Source organism: Hemitrygon akajei, chromosome 11 (genome assembly GCF_048418815.1).
Source record: "Hemitrygon akajei chromosome 11, sHemAka1.3, whole genome shotgun sequence".
NCBI classification, from domain to species: Eukaryota; Metazoa; Chordata; class Chondrichthyes; order Myliobatiformes; family Dasyatidae; genus Hemitrygon; species Hemitrygon akajei.
In genome coordinates, this window is record NC_133134.1 from 53475977 (window position 1) to 53496432 (window position 20456).

At 39.8% G+C, this 20456-nt stretch overlaps 1 protein-coding gene across 3 annotated transcripts in view; it reads right to left on the reverse strand.

Annotated features, from left to right (window-relative positions):
* Positions 1-7753: 7753 nt before the first annotated feature.
* kdm8 (lysine (K)-specific demethylase 8) overlaps positions 7754-20456 on the reverse strand; it is a 73082-nt gene continuing 60379 nt past the window's right edge. For 2 of the 3 annotated variants that reach the window (XM_073060885.1, XM_073060886.1), the window contains exon 8: positions 7754-8399. In XM_073060885.1, coding sequence (XP_072916986.1) covers positions 8235-8399 — 165 coding nt within the window. In that variant the 3' untranslated portion in view covers positions 7754-8234. Of the gene's footprint in view, positions 8400-9674; positions 9835-20456 lie in introns of all 3 variants that reach the window. The other variant, XR_012100785.1, reaches the window with a different exon arrangement.

Below are 20456 nucleotides of genomic sequence, written 5' to 3' on the forward strand. Positions count from 1 at the left end.
TCATCGAAAATATGAAGCTCCCTTGGAGTAAACTTATCAACGTCACCACAGATGGATCTCCTAATTTGACAGGGAAAAATGTCGGCCTGCTGAGGAGAATACAGAATAAAGTGAAAGATGAAAATCCTGACCAGGATGTTCACTGCATCATCCACCAGGAATCTCTATGTAAATCGGTATTACAGCTGAATCATGTTGTGAATCCTGTCGTAAAACTTGTCAACTTTATACGTGCAAGGGGACTTCAGCACCGTCAGTTCATCACGTTCCTGGAGGAAACTGATGCGGATCACCAGGACCTACTTTATCATTCCCGTGTCCGCTGGTTAAGTTTGGGCAAAGTGTTTCAATGAGTATGGGAGCTCAAAGAGGAGATCGGTGCATTTTTGGAGTTACTGAGGAAGGCCGGTGAATTTCCTGAGCTGAGCAACAAGAGCTGGCTTTGTGACTTTGCGTTTGCTGTGGATATATTTTCACACATGAATGAACTGAACATGAAGCTACAGGGGAAGGATCAGTTTGTGCATGACATGTACACAAACGTGAAAGCCTTTAAATCCAAGCTGGCTTTTTTCTCCAGGCAAATTTTGAATAAGTTATTCACTCATTTTCCCACACTAGCCACGCTGGAAGAGGCCGGCGCAAATGTGAAAAAATACAGCGAGTCACTGGATGCGCTGCACAGAGAATTCTGCCGTCGCTTTTCTGATTTTGAAAAAATTGACAAGTCACTTCAGTTGGTGGCCTGTCCCCTGTCACAAGATCCTGAAACAGCACCAGAGGAGCTACAGCTGGAACTGATTGACCTTCAGTCTGACCCCGTCTTAAAAGAGAAGTTCAACTCTCTTAAACTGAATGACTTTTATGCTTCACTTGGTAAAGAGGTGTTTCCAAACCTCCGGAGGACGGCACAGAAGATGCTGACGTTGTTCGGCTCAACCTATTTGTGTGAACAGGCGTTCAGCGTACATCAACAAAGCCAGCCACTGATCCAAGTTAACTGACCAACACCTCAGATCCATCCTGAGAATCACCACAACAAAACTAAATCCAGACTTTGATGCACTGGCTAAAAAGGGAGACCAACAACACTGTTCCCACTGAAATTAAAAATAAGTTTCTTCGTTGTGTTATGTAAAAAATGCATTTGAAAATATTTTTTTCAATAAGCCTTACATGTTACATGTCATTTCTGTTAAGTGATGGACATGAGTAGTGCACAGGTGCACGTACGTTCTCAAAATAAAAAATGCGCTCCAGATCAAATAACGCGCTCCGCATACTGGCGCGCTGTCACTGTTCTGTCCTTGTGCTGGTCGTTGTTGAGTTTTGGCACAGGGGACAATTGAATAAGAAGGAGCAGGACAAGTAGACCTGCATCTCCTACCGTTTTTGAAATAAAGACAGTCAGGAGAGTGATGATGATAATATCTTGAAGGATAACAGAATTTTCAGTGCTTTAAAATAATAACTGTTACTATTAAAAAAAGCTGTATTTTATTCATTTAATTTTCAGTGTTTTAAAAGTCATTTCAATAAATAGCTAAATACCATGGGACTTCAAAGACAGATATTTTGTTGTAATGCACTTGTTCATTTTCAATTGAAATTAAAGCACATGTTTTCTACATATCCCATGATATTTTATTTTCTCTTATGAGGTGTATTACCAAAACACTCCGTCCATCTGCTCCTGGTCTGGCCCCCCTGTCAAATTTTAGAACCCTTTGTGGCCCACAAGTCAAAAAGTTTGCCCACCCCTGACCTAGGCCCTATTTGGTTGTAAAATGAATATATTTAATCAAAGGCTGTTTTCCATACTTTCGTAACCTATTAATAATCATAATAACTTTCCAAGTCTTCCACATCTTCATCTGAACTTTCCACTCTCTGAGGTGGATGCCTGGTTCTCACAGTCTGCACATGATTTGCAACACACATACATCTTGGGAGAGAACTTTTTTTTTGGACAGTTAGAGGCCAGTAGATCCAGGACGGCATCGGGTGCTGGCTGGCCTTCCATCCAGTGCACCACCAACTGTTCAGCTTCCTCTTCTCTCTCCATTGAGATTGAGAGGGGATCTGATTGCAACATATAAGATTATTAAGGGATTGGACAAGATAGAGGCAGGAAATATGTTCCAGATGCTGGGAGAGTCCAGTACCAGAGGGCATGGTTTGAGAATAAGGGGTAGGTCATTTAGGACAGAGTTAAGGAAAAACTTCTTCTCCCAGAGAGTTGTGGGGGTCTGGAATGCACTGCCTCGGAAGGCAGTGGAGGCCAATTCTCTGGATGCTTTCAAGAAGGAGCTAGATAGGTATCATGGATAGGGGAATCAAGGGATATGGGGACAAGGCAGGAACCGGGTATTGATAGTAGATGATCAGCCATGATCTCAGAATGGCGGTGCAGGCTCGAAGGGCCGAATGGTCTACTTCTGCACCTATTGTCTATTGTCCATCCTCCATCCTCTGTTAACAGGGCTTGGCACTTGTGGGTCCTTCTCCAAACATCTTCTCCATATACCAGCCTGGTAGCTGGCTCGCTGTGCATGCTTTGTTAAGCAGTCCTTGCATGGTGGGAGTTGATGACTTTCAATTTCACCTTTTTTGGCACAGGAAAGGTGATACCTGAGCTCATTGACCTTGGTGGTCGATGCTTTTGGGGCATACAGGAGACATGTAAATACCTCCAATTTGTTCAGTTCTGGGGAGAGGTCTCATTCCTGACCCAACTCTAAGAATGTGTCCTGAGTTTCCCTGTTGCTGGTCAGAAGTTTTAGGGCACTTGTCTTCCCTTTGCCTGCAAAAGCTATTACAGTGTCACATCCTGTATAAGCGTGCAACCCAATGAGAGCCCTACAAACCTCTATGCCAACAGTGGCAGCAACCTTGCTGATGTTTACGAGCCTAGTGTTCTAGTGCCACACTTCTGGAACAATGGGGCCTCAATCTTGACACAAAATGCTAAAGACATGATAAAGACATCTGTGTCTTCTGAGCAGATCACTACAGATTGGTATCCCTCTCTTGTGGCATGGGCAGCATGGAGAAGTAGGCGGCCACCTGCTTCTTCTTGTTGACACTGAAGAGCTGACACCTCCTCACTGTCTTGAGATGTGATTCTGTAACATTTGTCATTCACAGTTGCATACGGAATCTTCTGTAGCTTTGCTTTGTACTCCGCCTTCCTCCATTCATGGACTATTTTTGTTACTGACTTTGTGTGCCTGTGATACGTTGCAACTCATGAACAGTCTCTTCACCCCATAGAGATCTTCCACTATTCTTGAGAGTTCTCCTTGTATGTGTCAAATACAACATCTATTCTGCTACTCTGACTGCCCTCCCTCAGAGCCATACCCAGAATTGTTGCGGCAACATCTCTGAAAGTAACTTGATCACCTACCACTCTTTGGACCAAGTTCATTCCATCAGCCACTGTAGCAGAGTTTCCTGGGAGTTGCTCTTCTACTGCTACATTTTTCTGCAAGGTTGTGGCTAGCATAGCTTTATTTGTCTTTCTCAGCAATCCTTCTGGTGTGGACAGGGCCCAGGGCAATGGTCCAAGGGGATGAGAAAGGATATCCTCGATACATAGACTTGGCTCTTGTGCCATCACTATGATGCGTCCAAACAAAGACCTGTCTGCTTTCAATCGATGGTTGGCAGATACCCAACAATATCTTGTGAGATTGGTTCTTGGTCCCTGGTGCTGATATTAAAACCAGTCCAGCTTGGGACTGTCTGATTCTCTGGATCTGTTTGCCTTGCAAGTGTCCACACCAGTTCTTGCAGGCAAGAAGAGCAGCTTCCTTGGTTTCCTGGACAGTGTTCCCTGGTTGGGAGAGGCTGTAGGCCCACATGTGCACCTGCTACATATACTTCCAGTTCTTGGTCCTCAATGGTGACTGATCTCTGCTTCAGTTTCTCACTGTGTGGAAGCTCAGCTCTTGGCAGATGTGGTCCATAGATATTGGCCTGTATCACTATGCCACTGACTCAATGTGATGTACCCTTTCCAGTGAGAGTTTCCTCAAGTCTATCGATATTGTCCCATGCAAGATTGGAGAAGACATGAGGCTTGATGGAGGCTGGAAGTACAACTCTCTGGTTGGAGGCTGTTGCCAGCTTTTGGAGACACAGAGCAGTGTCATTCTCTTCAAGTTGGGAGTAAGACACCCCATGCCCAAAGCCTGTTCAGTGTTTGGATGAGCTCAGTGTTACCCGTCAGTGTTTTTACTGCATAAGGAAGTAGAAGGTGCTTTGGTGTTTTATGTTGACCACATGTCACAGCATATATTATGTCCTGACTAACCGTCTGAACCAGAGCAGTGACCCTCTGTGTTTGAGTCTTAGTGTCAGGATTTCCAGTGAGCAGTCCAACAAGAAGCCGCTCTAGTTGATCCGGTACTCAGATCTAGCCCTCAGCAGACTGCTGTTTATCCAGGCCTTCTGGTTTGGGCATGTGAACCCACAGTCATTACTGCAGATATAAGATCAGTCTATTGAAGAGTGAATCCACAGAAAGCATTTGGCCCTGATGGTGTTCCTGGCCATGTCTGTAGATCCTGTGCAGATCAGCTGGCGGGAGTGTTTGCAGAAATTTATAACCTCTCCCTGCTTCAGTCTTAAGTTCCCACCAACTTTAAGAAGACCATTATCATCTTGGTACCAAAGAAAAACATGTGCTGTAATGACTCCTGTCCAGTATCTCTGACATCCACCATCATGAAGTGCTTTGAGAGACTGTTATGACATGCATTAACTCTCAGATAACCTGAACATTGCAATTTGCTTACTGCTAGAACAGGTCAATGCCAGGTGCCATCTCCCTGGCCTTACCCTCATCTATTGTTTTAGAGATACAATGTGGAATAGGCCCTTTTGGCCCAATGAGCTGCATGACACAACAACCTACCTATTTAACCCTAATTGAATCGCAGGACAATTTACATCTTCCGGTTTAAGATGGCACTACTTAGAACTTGCTGGTGGCCAATGGAGCAAATAAAAACAACTAAATACTTTGTTATTTACACCGTTTCTGATAAACAGTTGCTGCAAATGGCGGTCTTTGGCTCCCCTTTCGGAGTTGAGTTGAATCGAATCGCCTATACGATCTGGTGTTTCTGTGGTGTGACTGGAGTCTCGCTGGGGCATAACAATTGCATCATGTCCAGACTGGAGTTGTTGGAGCGGACTTGGAGGTAATTCAATGAGGCGGAACTGAGGTGAGGCAATGGCAAGGAAAGATCAGAGATTTGAACAATTGAAAAACTGAGCTGAATTGGAAAGATTGGGTACTGACCTTATTGAGCTGATGGAGCCTGAGCCCAAGGGTGAGGAACGACCTGAAGTTTGGACAATTTTAGCATTGGGACAGATTGAAATGGTCGGGGTGCTGGGGTCAACGGCAAGAGACAGGGCCAGTTCGGCTCGCTGCTCCGCAGGGTTTGCTCGACTCTGTGCTGGACTGAGACCTTCTGAATCGGCTGCAGTGATGCTTGGCTTTGTCAACTTCAGATCTGAATGCTGTTTGCTTGCTTTATTGTTTGCACAATTTATTTTTAATGGGTTCTGTTGGGGTTCTTTGTTTCATGGCTGCCTGTAAGGAGACAAATCTCAAAGTTGTATAAAGTATACATACATTGATAATAAATATACTTTGACCAATGAACCTATTAACTAGTATGTCTTTAGAATGTAGGAGTAAACCCACGATCTCACAGGAATGACATACAAACTTCTTATAGACGGCGTCAGAATGGAGGCGTTAACCTCTATGCTACCATGGTGCCCTCTGGAGCACCTGGACAGTAATGACACCTACGTCAGACTATTGTTTTACTGACTACAGCTCCACCTTCAATTCTATAATTCCAAGCAAATTTATCAGCAAACTCCTAGACCTGGGAATCAACGCCTCCCTTTGAAACTGGATCCTTGACTTCCTGACCAACAGACCATAATCTGTAAGGATAGGCAGCAACACTTTCACCATGATTATTCTCAACACTGTATCCTGAAACCCCTACTTTACTGCCTGTACACTCATGACTGCGTGGCCAGATTCTTCTCTAACTCCAGCTACAAGTTTACAGATGATGCCAGTGCAGTGGGCCGTATCTCAAATAATGGCAAGTTGGAGTGCAGGAAGGAGGTAGAGAGCCTGGTGACATAGTGTCATGGCAACAACCTTTCACTTAAGGTCAGAAGAGCTGGTTACCGATCTTAGGAAGGGGACAGGATACATGCTCTTGCTTACACCAGTGGTGCTGAGATTGAGGGGATTGACAGCTTGAAGTTCCTACATGTGAACATCACCAATAGCCTGTCCTGGTTCAACCACATTGATGCCATGTCAAGGAAAAGTCAGTAGTGTCTCTACATCCTCAGGAAGCTGAGGGCATTTGCCATTCCCTATTGACTCTAATTTTTATTGATGCACCATAGAAGGGATTTCATCCCAATGCATCATGGTCTGGTATGCAACTGCTCTGCCCGTGACTGCAAGAAACCGTAGAGAATTGTGACACAGCTCAGCAGATCACTGTAACCATGGACTCGGTCTAAAGCTCTCATTGCATCAGTAAAGCAGTGAAAATAATCAAAGACCCTATCCACCCTGGACATTCTCTCTTCTCTCCCCTCCTATCGGGCAGAAGATACAACAGCATGAAAGTATGCACCACCAGGCTCCAGGACAGCTTCTATCCTGCTGTTGGAAGACTATATTGAACAATCCCCTACTACAATAAGATGGACTCCTGACCTCAGTCTACCTCGATATAACATTGTACCTTTTTATCTACTTGCACTGTACTTTCTCTGTAACTATAACACTTTATTCTGCAGTGATTGTTTTACTTCAAACTATTCCAATACACTGTTGTAAAGAATTGGCCTACACGAACAGTATGTAAGAGAAGTTTTTCCACTGTATCTCACTGCCAGTGACCAATTTAGCAAATTCAATTTAAAAAATGAAGAACGTGTTAGCAGATTATTCAACCGTGAAGTTATTCCTCCTATACAGCTCCATTTCCATTTTCACACAGTATTCTTAAACACCAGCACTATTCTTGTGCAGTTTTTACAGCAATACAATAAAACCAATTCAGCACCAACCTCATTACCATCTTCATGGTTTTCCTCTCCCAAACATAAATCAACTCATGTCTGAATGTAAAGCAAAGGTTTGCTGAGTGAATGCCTTGGAAGTTTGAAAATATTCCAAACCATTTCACACATCAACATTATACAGCAGCTCTCTCTGTTATACTGAGACAAACAGCATCACCAGTCTCTCACTGTGAGTTGATACATCATTGAATCTGCTGTCAGAGGAGGGAACTTCACTCCTCAATCACTGAGGGAGGGAACCTTCTACACCCAGGTGAGCAGGGCAATCATAGGATTCAGCTGCCAAACAATCTCGGCAGAGGTATTCCCAACTGGTCACAATAACCCAAACACCTCCAATGAGAGACCTAGCATAGGACACATTGGCATATGATGCTGGTGCAAGTGAGGGGGATAAATTGGGCAGCAATTCGTTCTGAACCCACACCGAGTGGGAAGGTTTAGCCTTAGAAAAAACTATTTCTCCTCACTCAGTGGGAATATTATTTTCCTTCACTCTTTCATGAAAACGGTTTTTACTGCATTCTAAACAGATCTGTCAAGTTATCTAGAGAAATGTTATTCACAGCTTTATCCCCATAGATACACAATAACAAAATACAAATATGATTGAATACTTTAACTGAATACTTAGCCTTTAATTTTGATTGATCTAATGAAAGATATTTTGCATTAAATCCATTGATGCAGTTTAAAATTCTCATTGTCTTCAAAGCCTTTGGGTTTGTCCATGTCTTTGTAAGATGCCTTACCCACTCAGGTCCAGCAGCTGTCTGGAGGTGGGCTCTTAGAAACCTGCACCTAGTGGTGCTGAGTTGCTCCTGATGATGAAATGTAGTATAATCTAGAAGCTGCCAGCAGCTGCACTGAGAAAATTGTTTGATTACTGGTAATGATCAAAATTCTGTACAAAGCCTGCTTTCCCTCACTGATCTCGCATCTTTTGCAGTTTTCTTCAGTGTCCGTCTCTCCCAATCTCTTGCTCAGTTTTTTTTATGTCAGGCCAATTGCTGATGCATTCACATTCAGCTTTAGAATTCACACATCATTTCCCCACTCCTCGAAGTTCCACATTCCAGGAGCAACAATCAGGACCACCAAAAACTGACAGAGAAGCTGACGTTCAGAGACCTTACGTAGTGCCAGTAGCTGACTGGGATAAAAAGGACATCTCCAGGGCGCAGGATGCATTCCTGGAAATCAGCTGACTCAAACTCTGGAAAATTCACCAAATCTGGCTGGTCAACATCCACCTGCAAATGACAGAAATACTGGTAACCTGGACTGGGATCAATTAGTTTGATCCTAGCATAAGAATGTACTGTAAAGGATTACATTACAATATAGAGTGTCTTGTCAAAGTATTCAGCCCCCAACCCTTTGTTCACATAAATAAATACTACAACCAGGGATTTTGATCAATTTAACTGAGAATTTTTAACTTGTCAATCACATGCTCCTTTTTTCACAGTGGTGTCCAACAAAAACAGGGAAAATTGTAAAGCATAAAAAACTAAAAATTCAAAAACTGAAATGAAAGCACTTCAATAGTATTTATCCGTCTTTGCTCAGTACTTAGTTCAACCAACTCTTGAAGCTATTACAGTCAGTAGTCTTTTTGTATAAGTCTGTATTAGCTTTATACAATGTGATGGAGCAAGATTTGTCCATTTCCCCTTGCAAAATTGCACAAGCTCTGCCAGGTTAGTTGCAATGGATAGCAATCTTGAGATCTTGCCAGAGATGTTCAGTCGGGTTAAGATCAGGACTCTGACTGGGACACTGAAGGACATCAATTTTCTTCATTTGAAGCCACTCCATGGTTGCTTTGTCAGTGTGCTTTGGGTCATTGTCCTGCTGGAAGATGAACTTCCTTCCCAGTTTGAGCTTTCTGACAGAGGATAGTAGGTTTTTATCCAGGATTTCTCTGTGTTTAGCAGCTTTCACTTTCCCATCAATTCTGACCATATTTCCAGTCCCTGCTGCTGAAAAGCATCCCCAAAGAATGATGCTACCTCCACTATACTTTACAGTAGGGCTGGTGTCACCTGGCTGATGTGCAGTATTAGATTTAGGCCACACGTACCACTTGGTGTTGAGGCAAAAAAGCTCCACTTTAGTCTCATCCGACCACAGAACATTCTTCCACATCTTTACAGTATCTGCTAAGTAGCGATGCTTTGCAAAGTCTTTGCAGGGGATATCCTTTTATTAGCCAGGACTTATTACCATTATTCTATAAATACCCTTTATGTGCAATGCCTTAAGAGATTGTGAGGCCACGAACTTCATCTCCAGTTGCAGCCACTGACATCCGCAGCTCACTCAGAGTGACTCTTACAAATGTCATTCTCTAGTAACTTAAGTTTAGAGGGTCAGCCTGAGCTAGGCAGTCTGGCTGTGGTTTCATGTTATTTTTCACTTTTTGACGATGGACTGCACTGAGCTCCAAGCTATATTCACTGCCTTTGAGATGGTCTTGGACTGTTCCCCAGATTGTGCTCTCTATTATCACTTCCCTGACTTGCCTTGAACGCTCTTTTGTCTTCATTTTGGTTTGGTCTGTTGAAAATCCACCATATTGAGAGAGGGGTGTTTATTCTTATGAATTCATTGGAAGCAGGTGATCCTTCAATTTTCTGCATCAACAAATTGGCTGAGTTGGTAAGGTAATATACAGTATTACACCTGAAGAAAATTAGAATAGTAATTACAGTGGGGAAGAATACTTTTTCAGCCTCACAGTTCTGTCTTTTTAATTTTTAGTAAATTGTTGGAATTTTTATTTTTGATTTATCATGATACAGAATGTTTTGTAAGTTAGGTCAAAATTCCTCCTTCAATATATTTTAAATTTAGAAAATGAGACGGTAAAATGTGAAAATAGTTATGAGGGGTTGAATATTTTTCCAAGGCACTGTGAACATAAGAAACATAAGTAGAGACAAGCCAACTGGCTTCCTCATGCCTGCTCCACCGTTTAATATGATCATGGCTATTAGTTCAAATCTACCTTCCTGCACTACCCCATTACCCCTTAATTCCTTAATACCTAAGTATCTATCAATCCCTGTCCTGAATACAGTTGGTAATTGAGACTCCACAACCCTCTAAGTTGTGAGACAATGCCAAAGAGTCAGAGTGCAGAAATTTATCATTTCACTCCTGAAGAGAATAATAGGATTGAGCACAGTCAAAGTTATCAGTGGGAAATCACATTTGATTAACACATCATTCTCCACAACCTCCGCCAACTCCAAAGAGATCCTACTACCAAACGCACCATTACCTCTCCTCCTCTCTTTGCTTTCCACAGGGATCACTCCCTCTGTGATCTCCTTGTCTATTTGTCACTTCCAGCACTTACCCCTGCAAGCGGCCAAAGTGCTACACCTGCTCATACAACTTCTCCCTCACCTGCATCCCGGACTCCAAAACAGTGTCTCCAGGTGAGGCGAATCTGCTGGGGTCGTCTATTGTGTTTGGTGCTCCTGATGTGGCCTCCTCTACATTGGTGAGACCTATCATAAATTGGGGGACTGCTTCATTTTGTACCTTCGCTCCATCCACCAAAAGCAAACTTCCCAGTGGCTAAACGCTTGAATTCTGATTCCCATTCCCGTTCCTACATAGTGGCACAATGAGGCCACCCTCAGGGTGGAGGATCAACACCTTATATTCTGACTGGGTAGCCTCCAATCTGATGGCATGAATATCGATTATTTTCTTCTGGTACAATATATTCCCCCCTCCTCCCCTCTTCTGCTGTTCCTCACTCTGGCCTCTCACTTCTTCTCACCGGCCTATCAGTTCCCCCAGGTGCCCCTCCTCCTTCCCTTTCTCCTATGGTCCACTCTTCTCTCCTATCAGATTCCTTCCTCTCTAGCCCCTTCCCTTTCCTACCCGCCTGGCTTCACCAATTACCTTCTAGCTATCCTCTTTTCCCTCCCCCCACCTTTTTATTGTCGTTCTTCCCCCTTCCTTTTCCAGTCCTGATGAAGGGTCTCAGCCCAGAGCTTCGAATGTTCATTTTCACAGATGCTGCCTGACCTGCTGAATTCCTCCAGCATCTGCCAATTTTTTTTTTGTGTTTATGACTAATCCATTGACTATTTAGCAAGTAGAATAGATGAGGAGGAACCAGTGGAAGAGGTGTATGTATACTTTCAGAGGCTTCTAATAAGATGGCATACAGGAGGTTGACCAACAAGGCAGGGAGCACATAGGATTGAGATAACATATTCACATGTATATAGACATAGTTAGCATTAAGAAAGCAAACAGTGCAAACAAATGGCTCACTCTTAGGTTGGCAGGCTGATATTAGTCATATACTGCAGGGATCAGTGCTTGGGTCCTGATTAAACACAATCCGTAGCTACAATTAGGCCAAGGGGACCAACTTTTCCGTATTTCTGATACAAAATTAGTTGGGATTGTAAATAGGGTGCAGAACGTACAGAAGTTTTAAGGGATCATGTACAAGTGAATGGGTAAGAACATAGGTGATTCTCAAGATGGCGCTCATGGAGTAAACCGCACTTAGGCTTTGCTCCAAAACTTTTACGTTTTTTTAGCCTATAAACACCCCTTAAACTTATTCTAAAGGGGTTAAATATACTGAATTCTTCTTTCTAAACTATTTGAATTATTCTCAACTTGCTGAAATGTCTAAAGCAAAAGAATCGAAACAGTCGAAAGACTTGGTACCTTTAGAAGCAGTTGCGAAGATTGTGGAAACTAAATTTGAAGAGATGCAGGAAAAATTATTCCTAAGGCTTTCGAAGTATGACGATCGTTTGAAATCACTCGAAGAAAAGTTTTTGGAACTTTCACTGGAATCACAAAAACAACAGGCAAGCATTTTGGCTCTTGAAGAAGCCGCTCGTAAGAAAGATCGTATGATTGAAAAGATACAAGAAGAGCAAACCTCGACTTCTCAACAGATGGATCGTTATAAAGTTAAAATTACGGATTTGGAAAATCGCTCTCGAAGGCAAAATCTCCGGTTAATTGGAATCCCGGAAGGATTTGAAAGCGGTGATCTTACCGTTTTCTTCTCTAAATTTCTAGTGGATGTCCTGGGCAAAGAGGTCCTGGATCCCTCCCCAATAATCGATCGAGCACATCGGGTAACAAGATTTTATGCAAGTTCAACTTCGAAACCGCGGCACATAATTTTGAGGATTCACTATCCTCATATCAAAGATCGCTTGATCCGTCTGGCTCGTAAAAAAGGTATGATTATCCATCAAAATTTCAAGTTTCGTATCTTGGAAGACTATAGCCCAGAAGTATTACGGGCTAGGCTGGCTTTCAGATCGGTTATGTCGAATTTCCACCAGAAAGGCTACAAGCAAGCGCTGTTATTCCCAGCACATCTGAGAGTCGCCCTGGATGATGGAACTGTTCGGCTGTTTAAATCGCCTGCGGATGCTCAAGGTTTCCTGGATCAATGACATTCTATTGGGCTGATCAGTGTAATTTAGCCTATAAATTTGGATCTATTATGGTTTGATATATGGGTCCTTTTTTTTTATATGGCTTGCATATACTTTTTATATACGATTAAAGCTTTTTTTCTCTGCTAGGTTTATGCCGATTTTATAGTTTTTCATATTATTAATCTATTTGCGTTGAAAATGACCGATTAGGGTTTCTCTTTTGTTTTTCTTTTTTTTTAAATAAAAAACGATATACGCTTTCCTTTATACTTTTAACATCTGAATATTAAAACTGAGAGAGAGAAAAAAAAATGGCGTTTCTTCTTCCCGACTGACTCCAGTGTTTGGAGCGTCATAACTGTTTTGATGTATTTGAAAGTTTGAAACTTTTATTTATTGTTTTAATTCTTTTCTTTTAACTTTTTTGTTTATATACATTTATAACACTAATTTTATATTTTAACTTTTGTAGTATTACCCTTTTTATAATGTGGGTTGTGTGTATTTTCTTAACTCTATTACGTTTGAGTTGCCGTCTTGAGACATGGGGGTAGTTTTAGTATTAGCTTGCTCGCTTGCCTTTTTTGGCTTTTTTCTTGGGGTTTCAAGGGTGGTGGGAGGGGGATTTTTCTTTCTTTTTTTGTTTTTTGCTTGCTTTTTGCTTAGTTTTATTTTTTGGGCGCATATGAAACTACAAAAATGGCTGCAGTGCTATGACTTCCGGTTTCCTTTTGAACTTACTTCCTTCTTCCGGGTTCATGAGTTCACTTTTCTTTCGAACTTATGTATTAACTATAATATATACTGTCATGATGGTTAAGACTATTAATTTCGTTTCTTGGAATACTAATGGTTTAAATCATCCGATCAAACGGAAAAAAGTATTCAATGTATTCCATAGAATGAATGCTAATGTTATCTTTATACAAGAGACTCATGTAAGGAAGATGGATAGTCAGCGCTTGTTTAGGTTCTGGAAGGGCCAACAATACCACTCAAATGTGCAAGCTAAAGTGAGAGGTGTGTCTATTTTTATAGACTCATCTACTGCTTTTATACATCATGAAACAATTTCAGATCCGCACGGTAGATTTTTGCTTATTACTGGTTTACTTTGTAATCAAAAAGTTCTTCTAGTTAATGTTTATGCTCCAAATACTGATTGTCCTGAATTTTTTAAATGTTTATTTACATCCTTTCCCAATTTGAATCAATATAGATTGATAATGGGCGGAGATTTTAATTGTTGTTTAAACCCTGTGATGGATAGGTCCAAGCCCATTCAAATTTTGCCGAACAAATCGGCTTCTCTTATTAATTCCTTTATGGTTGATTCAGCTATTTGTGAGATTTGGCGTTTTTTACACCCTAATGACAAAGAGTTTTCATATTTTTCCCATGTTTATCATAGTTATTCAAGAATTGATTACTTTTTCATTGATCAGCATTTACTTACAGATGTCATGGATTGTAAATATGACTCAATTACCATATCTGATCATGCACCTTTGAAGTTATCTATTAAGGTGACGGATTCATATATTAGTACGAAAAGTTGGAGGCTTAATCCTGTTCTTTTGCAGGATTCTGACTTTATTAGCTTTATTAAACAGCAAATTGATTTGTTTTTCTCAATAAATTCTACAGCAGAGATCTCTAGTGGAATTTTATGGGATACTTTTAAGGCATATATTCGTGGACAGATTATTTCATATTCTGCTGGAGTTAGGAAACGAACTAATTCCAAAATATCAACATTAGTTGATAAAATTAAGGCAATTGATAAGATCTACTCATCAACTCCTAGTAAAGAACTTTATAAAGAAAGAGTGGAACTCCAAATGGAACATAGTTTACTATTAACCTCCTCGATTGAAAGTCAGTTAATTAAATCGAAGGCTCAATTTTATACATATGGAGATAAGTCAGGTAAACTACTAGCTAATCAATTGAAAATTGCTTCAGATAAGCGACAAATTACTAGGATTCGTAAACAAGATGGTACTTTGACGATTGACCATAAAGAGATAAATAAAGCCTTTCAAGATTTTTATAATTCTTTATATCAATCAGAATGTACTAAGGACTCTTCTATTATGAATGAATTTTTAGGGAAATTGAATATTCCAAAAGTAACTGTTGAAGATAACGTATTTTTGGATACACCTATTACCGAGTCTGAAATAGAAAAGGCTATTTTTTCAATGAACTCGGGTAAAGCTTCAGGTCCAGATGGTTTTTCCGCAGAATTTTTTAAATCCTTTTCTTCTATACTTTCTCCTTGGCTTTGTAAAATTTTTAAAGATGCATTAAGTATAGGTAAATTACCACAATCTTTTTATGAAGCTTCTATTTCTTTAATTCTTAAAAAAGACAAAGACCCGACTGAATGTGCATCCTATCGTCCTATATCTTTGCTGAATACGGATTTTAAGATTTTTAGTAAAATTTTAGCTATTAGATTAGAAAATATATTACCTCGGATTATTTCTGAGGATCAGACCGGATTTATTAAAAATCGCTATTCATCTTTTAACATTAGAAAATTAATTAATATTGCTTATACCTCTACATCTAAAATCCCTGAATGTATTATCTCTTTGGATGCCGAAAAAGCATTTGATAGAGTCGAATGGTCATATTTATTCAATACATTGCAACATTTCAATTTTGGATCAAAATTTATATCATGGATTAAGTTAATATATCATAAACCTTTAGCTTCGGTTTTTACCAATAATCAAAAATCCCCTTTCTTTCAATTATTTCGCGGTACAAGACAAGGTTGTCCTTTGAGCCCTTTATTATTTGATATTGCTTTAGAACCTTTGGCTATAGCTATTCGTGAATCACCCAATATTTTAGGCATTACCCGTGGAGAGGCGATGTATAAGGTATCATTATATGCGGACGATTTATTATTATATATATCTGATCCTGAAAAATCTATTCCTGCTATTTCTTCTTTACTTGCTCAATTTAGTAATTTTTCTGGTTATAAATTGAATTTTAATAAGAGTGAACTTTTTCCATTAAATATGTATATTCTAATTTATAATCATGTACCATATAGAATCGTTACAGATTATTTTACCTATTTAGGTATTAAAATTACTAAAAAACATAAAGATTTGTTTAAAACTAATTTTTTCCCCTTAATAGACCAAATTAAGCAACTTGCTAATAGATGGTCCCCACTTTCTTTGTCTTTGGTAGGCAGAATTAACGCCATTAAGATGATGATATTACCTAAATTTCTATATTTATTTCAAGCATTACCAATTTTTATTCCTAAATCTTTTTTTGATATGGTTGACTCTAAAATATCTTCCTATTTGTGGCAGAACAAAAATCCTAGATTAGGTAAAAAATATTTACAGAAGTCAAAGAAAGAGGGCGGCTTGGCTTTACCAAACCTAAGATTTTACTACTGGGCAGTTAATATACGGTATTTGATATTTTGGACACAAGAATTGACTACAGTAGCTGGCCCACAATGGGTAAATTTGGAATGTAAATCTGTGCAAGATTTCTCATTGATCTCAATCTTAGGATCTTCACTTCCTTTTTCGTTACTCAAAATTAATAAACAGATAACTAATCCCATAGTTAAGTATACATTACGAATCTGGTTTCAATTTCGTAAATCTTTTGGCTTGAATAAGTTTATACTGTCAAGTCCTATAACATCTAATTATTTCTTTCGGCCATCATTTATAGATCAGGCTTTTTTCCTATGGAAAACAAAAGGTATAAAATGTTTTCGTGACCTGTATTTGGATGATAACATTATGTCCTTTGAACAGCTATCTAACAAATACAATTTACCTAAAACCCATTTTTTTAGATACTTACAAATTAGAAATTTTTTATATAATGAATTAAAGTCTTTTTCGAAAGAATGTCCACTGGACATTACAGAGAGAATTCTAACTCTTAATCCTTATCAAAAGGGTTTAGTAGCTATCATTTACAATATGATTATGAAGATACAGCCGGATATATCAGAAAAAATTAAGAAGGAATGGCAGGAAGAATTGCATTGCCCTATATCTACTGAGCAATGGGAAAAATTTTTATTATTGGTAAACTCATCCTCTATTTGTGCTAAACATGCTCTAATACAATTCAAGGTTGTACATAGAGCCCATATGTCTAAAAATAAAATTGCTCGATTTTATTCTTATGTTAATCCAACCTGTGATAGATGTCATTCTGATATTGCTACATTGACTCATATGTTTTGGTCTTGTCCTTGTTTACAAAGCTATTGGAAGGATATTTTTAATATCATTTCAAGAGTTTTAAATATTAATCTTCAACCACATCCTTTTACTGCAATTTTTGGTCTACCTATGATAGATAATATGTGTTTATCTGCTTCTTCTCAGCGAATGATTGCATTTGCTACACTATTGGCTAGAAGATCTATTTTATTGAACTGGAAAGAAATTAATCCTCCAACTGTATTTCAGTGGCTCTCTCAAACCATTTCCTGTTTGAGTTTAGAAAAAATTAGAAGTGTGGTCTTTAACTCCTCAGTTAAATTTGAGGAAACTTGGAGACCATTTATTCAACATTTTCATGTGAGTTAAATGGTCTGATCCTGAACCTTATTGCTACCATCCTGAATTGTATAAATGGAGGTTCGGAGTCATTGGCACTGCTGTGTGTACTTAACATTATACAATTGCCCATGTTAGTTTTTTTTTTATATATATTGTTTTTTTTTCTTCTTCTTTTTGGGGGTTTTTTTCTTGTGCTTTTTGTCTTAAATTCTTCATATTAATATTATAAGTTTGGGAGACTTTTTACATTGATAATATATAATTGATTATTAATGAATCTATTGTGTACTCTCAAATGTTTTTTTTGTACTATATTTTACTTATGTTATGTTCTAAAAATCAATAAAAAGATTTAAAAAGAAAAAAAAAAAGAAAGAAAGAAAAGAACATAGGTGATGAAACATAACATAGAAAAAATTGAGTTAATTCCCTTTCAAGGTAGAGAAAGTGGCAAGGGCGATACCATCAGCTTTAATGAAAGGCTGGATAAACGGTTGGTTGGGCAGTGGCTGATATAAGAATGCAAACACGACGAAATCTGCAGATGCTGGAAATTCAAGCATCACACACAAAATGCTGGTGGAACGCAGCAGGCCAGACAGCATCTATAGGAAGAAGCACTGTCGAGGTCTCGGCCCGAAACGTCGACAGTGCTCCTCCCTATAGATGCTGCCTGGCCTGCTGCATTCCACCAGCATCTTGTGTGTGTTGGCTGATATAAGACCTGTGTTTTCTTATATTCTCAAAACAAGACCCAGGGCCCCATATGCCTTGGCCCACGAATTCAGGATATATTGAAGATCTTCAGAGTGCTGCAAAGGCATTTGTCATCCAACTATGAATTAACTGTTAACTGTGGCTGGAATACACCTTTAACAATGTGCTAATAGCAGGAAAATTCATCTCAACATGTACAAACAAGCTGGATGAACTCAGCAGGTCGGGCAGCATCTGTTGAAACCAAACGGTTATTATTGAAACCAAATTTTCTGTTAGGAAAATTCATCTACTGTCTTTCCATTGCAACAGAATCAGAATGTTCCACATGCAATAATCGGTTTCACGAGCCACAAAGTATCAATTGGAAGTTAAATGGTGTACAGACTTTAATTCCTGAAGACTGTCTCTCATTTTTAAATCCATAATATAACTCCAGCATGATCCCTAATACAGTTCTTACAGGACTCATCAAGGTGGATGCACGAAGGATATTTCCTCTGGCTGAGCCTAGTACGAGGTTACTGTGTCAGAATAAATGGAACTGAGGGAGAAAATCAGCTATGATCTTAACGATTGGTAGACCAGGTTTGAAGAGCTATGGGACCTACTCCTGTTCCTAATTCCTGTATTTTGAATAGCATTACTGTTATTTGGAACCTGACCCTGGTGTTAGTTGCCCAAGCTGGGGTAAATGTGAAGTCCTCTCCTGCCAAGCCCCTTAAGAATTTTGTACGTTTTAATAAAACAAAATCTCTCATTCTCCTAAACACAAGAAGCCTGCTAAATCTCTCCTGGTATGATAAATCTCACCAATCTGTTGGACTTCTGCTGTACGCTGTCTATTTCAACTATATCCTCCATCAGGAAGGGAGTCCAGACCTGGACAGAATATTCCAGAACAACACACACAAAATGCTGGAGAAACTCAGCAGGTCAGGCAGCATCGACGAAGGGAACAAACAGTTGATATTTTGTGCATCAGGATTAGAGCAGAAAGGAACAAAAACTACAATAAAGTAGGTGGGAGGGAGGAGAAGGAGTACAGGTTGGCAGGAGATAGATGAGACGGGGAGGGGGTTGAAGTAAGAAACTGGGAGGGAATAGGTGGTAAAGGTAAAGGGCTAAAGAGGAAGAAATCTAACAGGAGAGGACAGTGGAACATAGAAGAACGGGAAGGGGGGCAAAGTAAATGTATTATTGAAATACATAAATGACACCATATACAACCCTGAGATTAATTTTCTAGTAGGCTTATTCAATAAGTCCACAATGGACTAATAACCATACTAGAATCAATGAAATACCACAGCAACTGGGTGTTCAACCATTGTACAAGAAAACTGTGCAAACACAAAAAGAAAGAAATAACCATAATAAATAGATGAAGAGTCCTTGAAAGTGAGTCCATAGGTTGTGGTAACAATTCAGTGATGGGGCAAGTGAAATTTTCCCCTTTGGTTCAAGAGCCTGATGGTTGAGGGGTAATTACTGTTCCTGAATCTGGTAATATGAGCCCTGAGGCTCCTGGATGGTGGGGGTCCTTGATGATGGATGCTGCTTTCCTGTGACATGTAGATGTGCTCAGTGGTGGGGAGGGCTTAACTCATGATGGACTGGGTCATATCCAGAGGGAAGTGATGGGCAAGTGAGAAGAAAAGGGATGAGAGGGAAACCAGAATGGAACAGTGGAAAAGTGAGAAAGAGAGAAGGGGATAAATTACTATAAGTTAGAGGAACTGATGTTCATACCATAAAATTGGAGGCTGTGCATTGGGAATATAAGGTTTTGTTCCTCCAACCTGAGTTTAGCCTGATCATGGCAATTGTGAAGGCCATGCAGGCATTGGGATTAGATTGGAAAGCCTCCAACCTTTTGTAATAACATACTATTTGCCTTCCTGTCTGCTTGTTGAACCAGCAGTTCATTTACAAGGACACATGAGTCTCTAAACACCACCATTTTTTCAGTCTCTCAATCTGTGCACTCAGGAGAAAGCAGAAGGACAAAAAGAGGGCATGAGATTGCACTGGCAGATAAGGTAAAGGAGAATCCTATAAAATTCTATAAGCTAAGAGCAAAACTAGGGAGAGAGTAGGTCATCTTAAATATCACTGTGGTTGTCTACCTGTGGAGCCAATGGATATGGGCAAGTTCTTAAATGAATATTTCTCACCTATATTTACTGAGAAGTTATGGAAGCTAAGGAATTAAGGAACTAAAAAATGTCTTGGAACATATCCACATTACAAAATGAGAGTCTAGAAACCTTAAAGTATACTAAGGTGGATAATCCTCTAATGCCTGACCAAGTGTTTCACAGGACATTGTGGAAAGGAGGGAAGAAACTGCATGGATCCCTGGAAGAGATACTTGTATCTCCTTTATTTAAAAAGGGCTCCAAGGACAAGTCCTTAGGTAAGCCATTAAGTGAGTCTAACATCAGTTGTGGAGAAGTTACTGGCTGAGATTCCGAGGGAACGAAATTACCAACATTTCTTCAGTGGTTTGAATGGGGCACGACTGCGCAAGCGCGTGGAGGTCGGCCAGTGAGAACAGCAGGAAGAGTTTAAAAAGAAG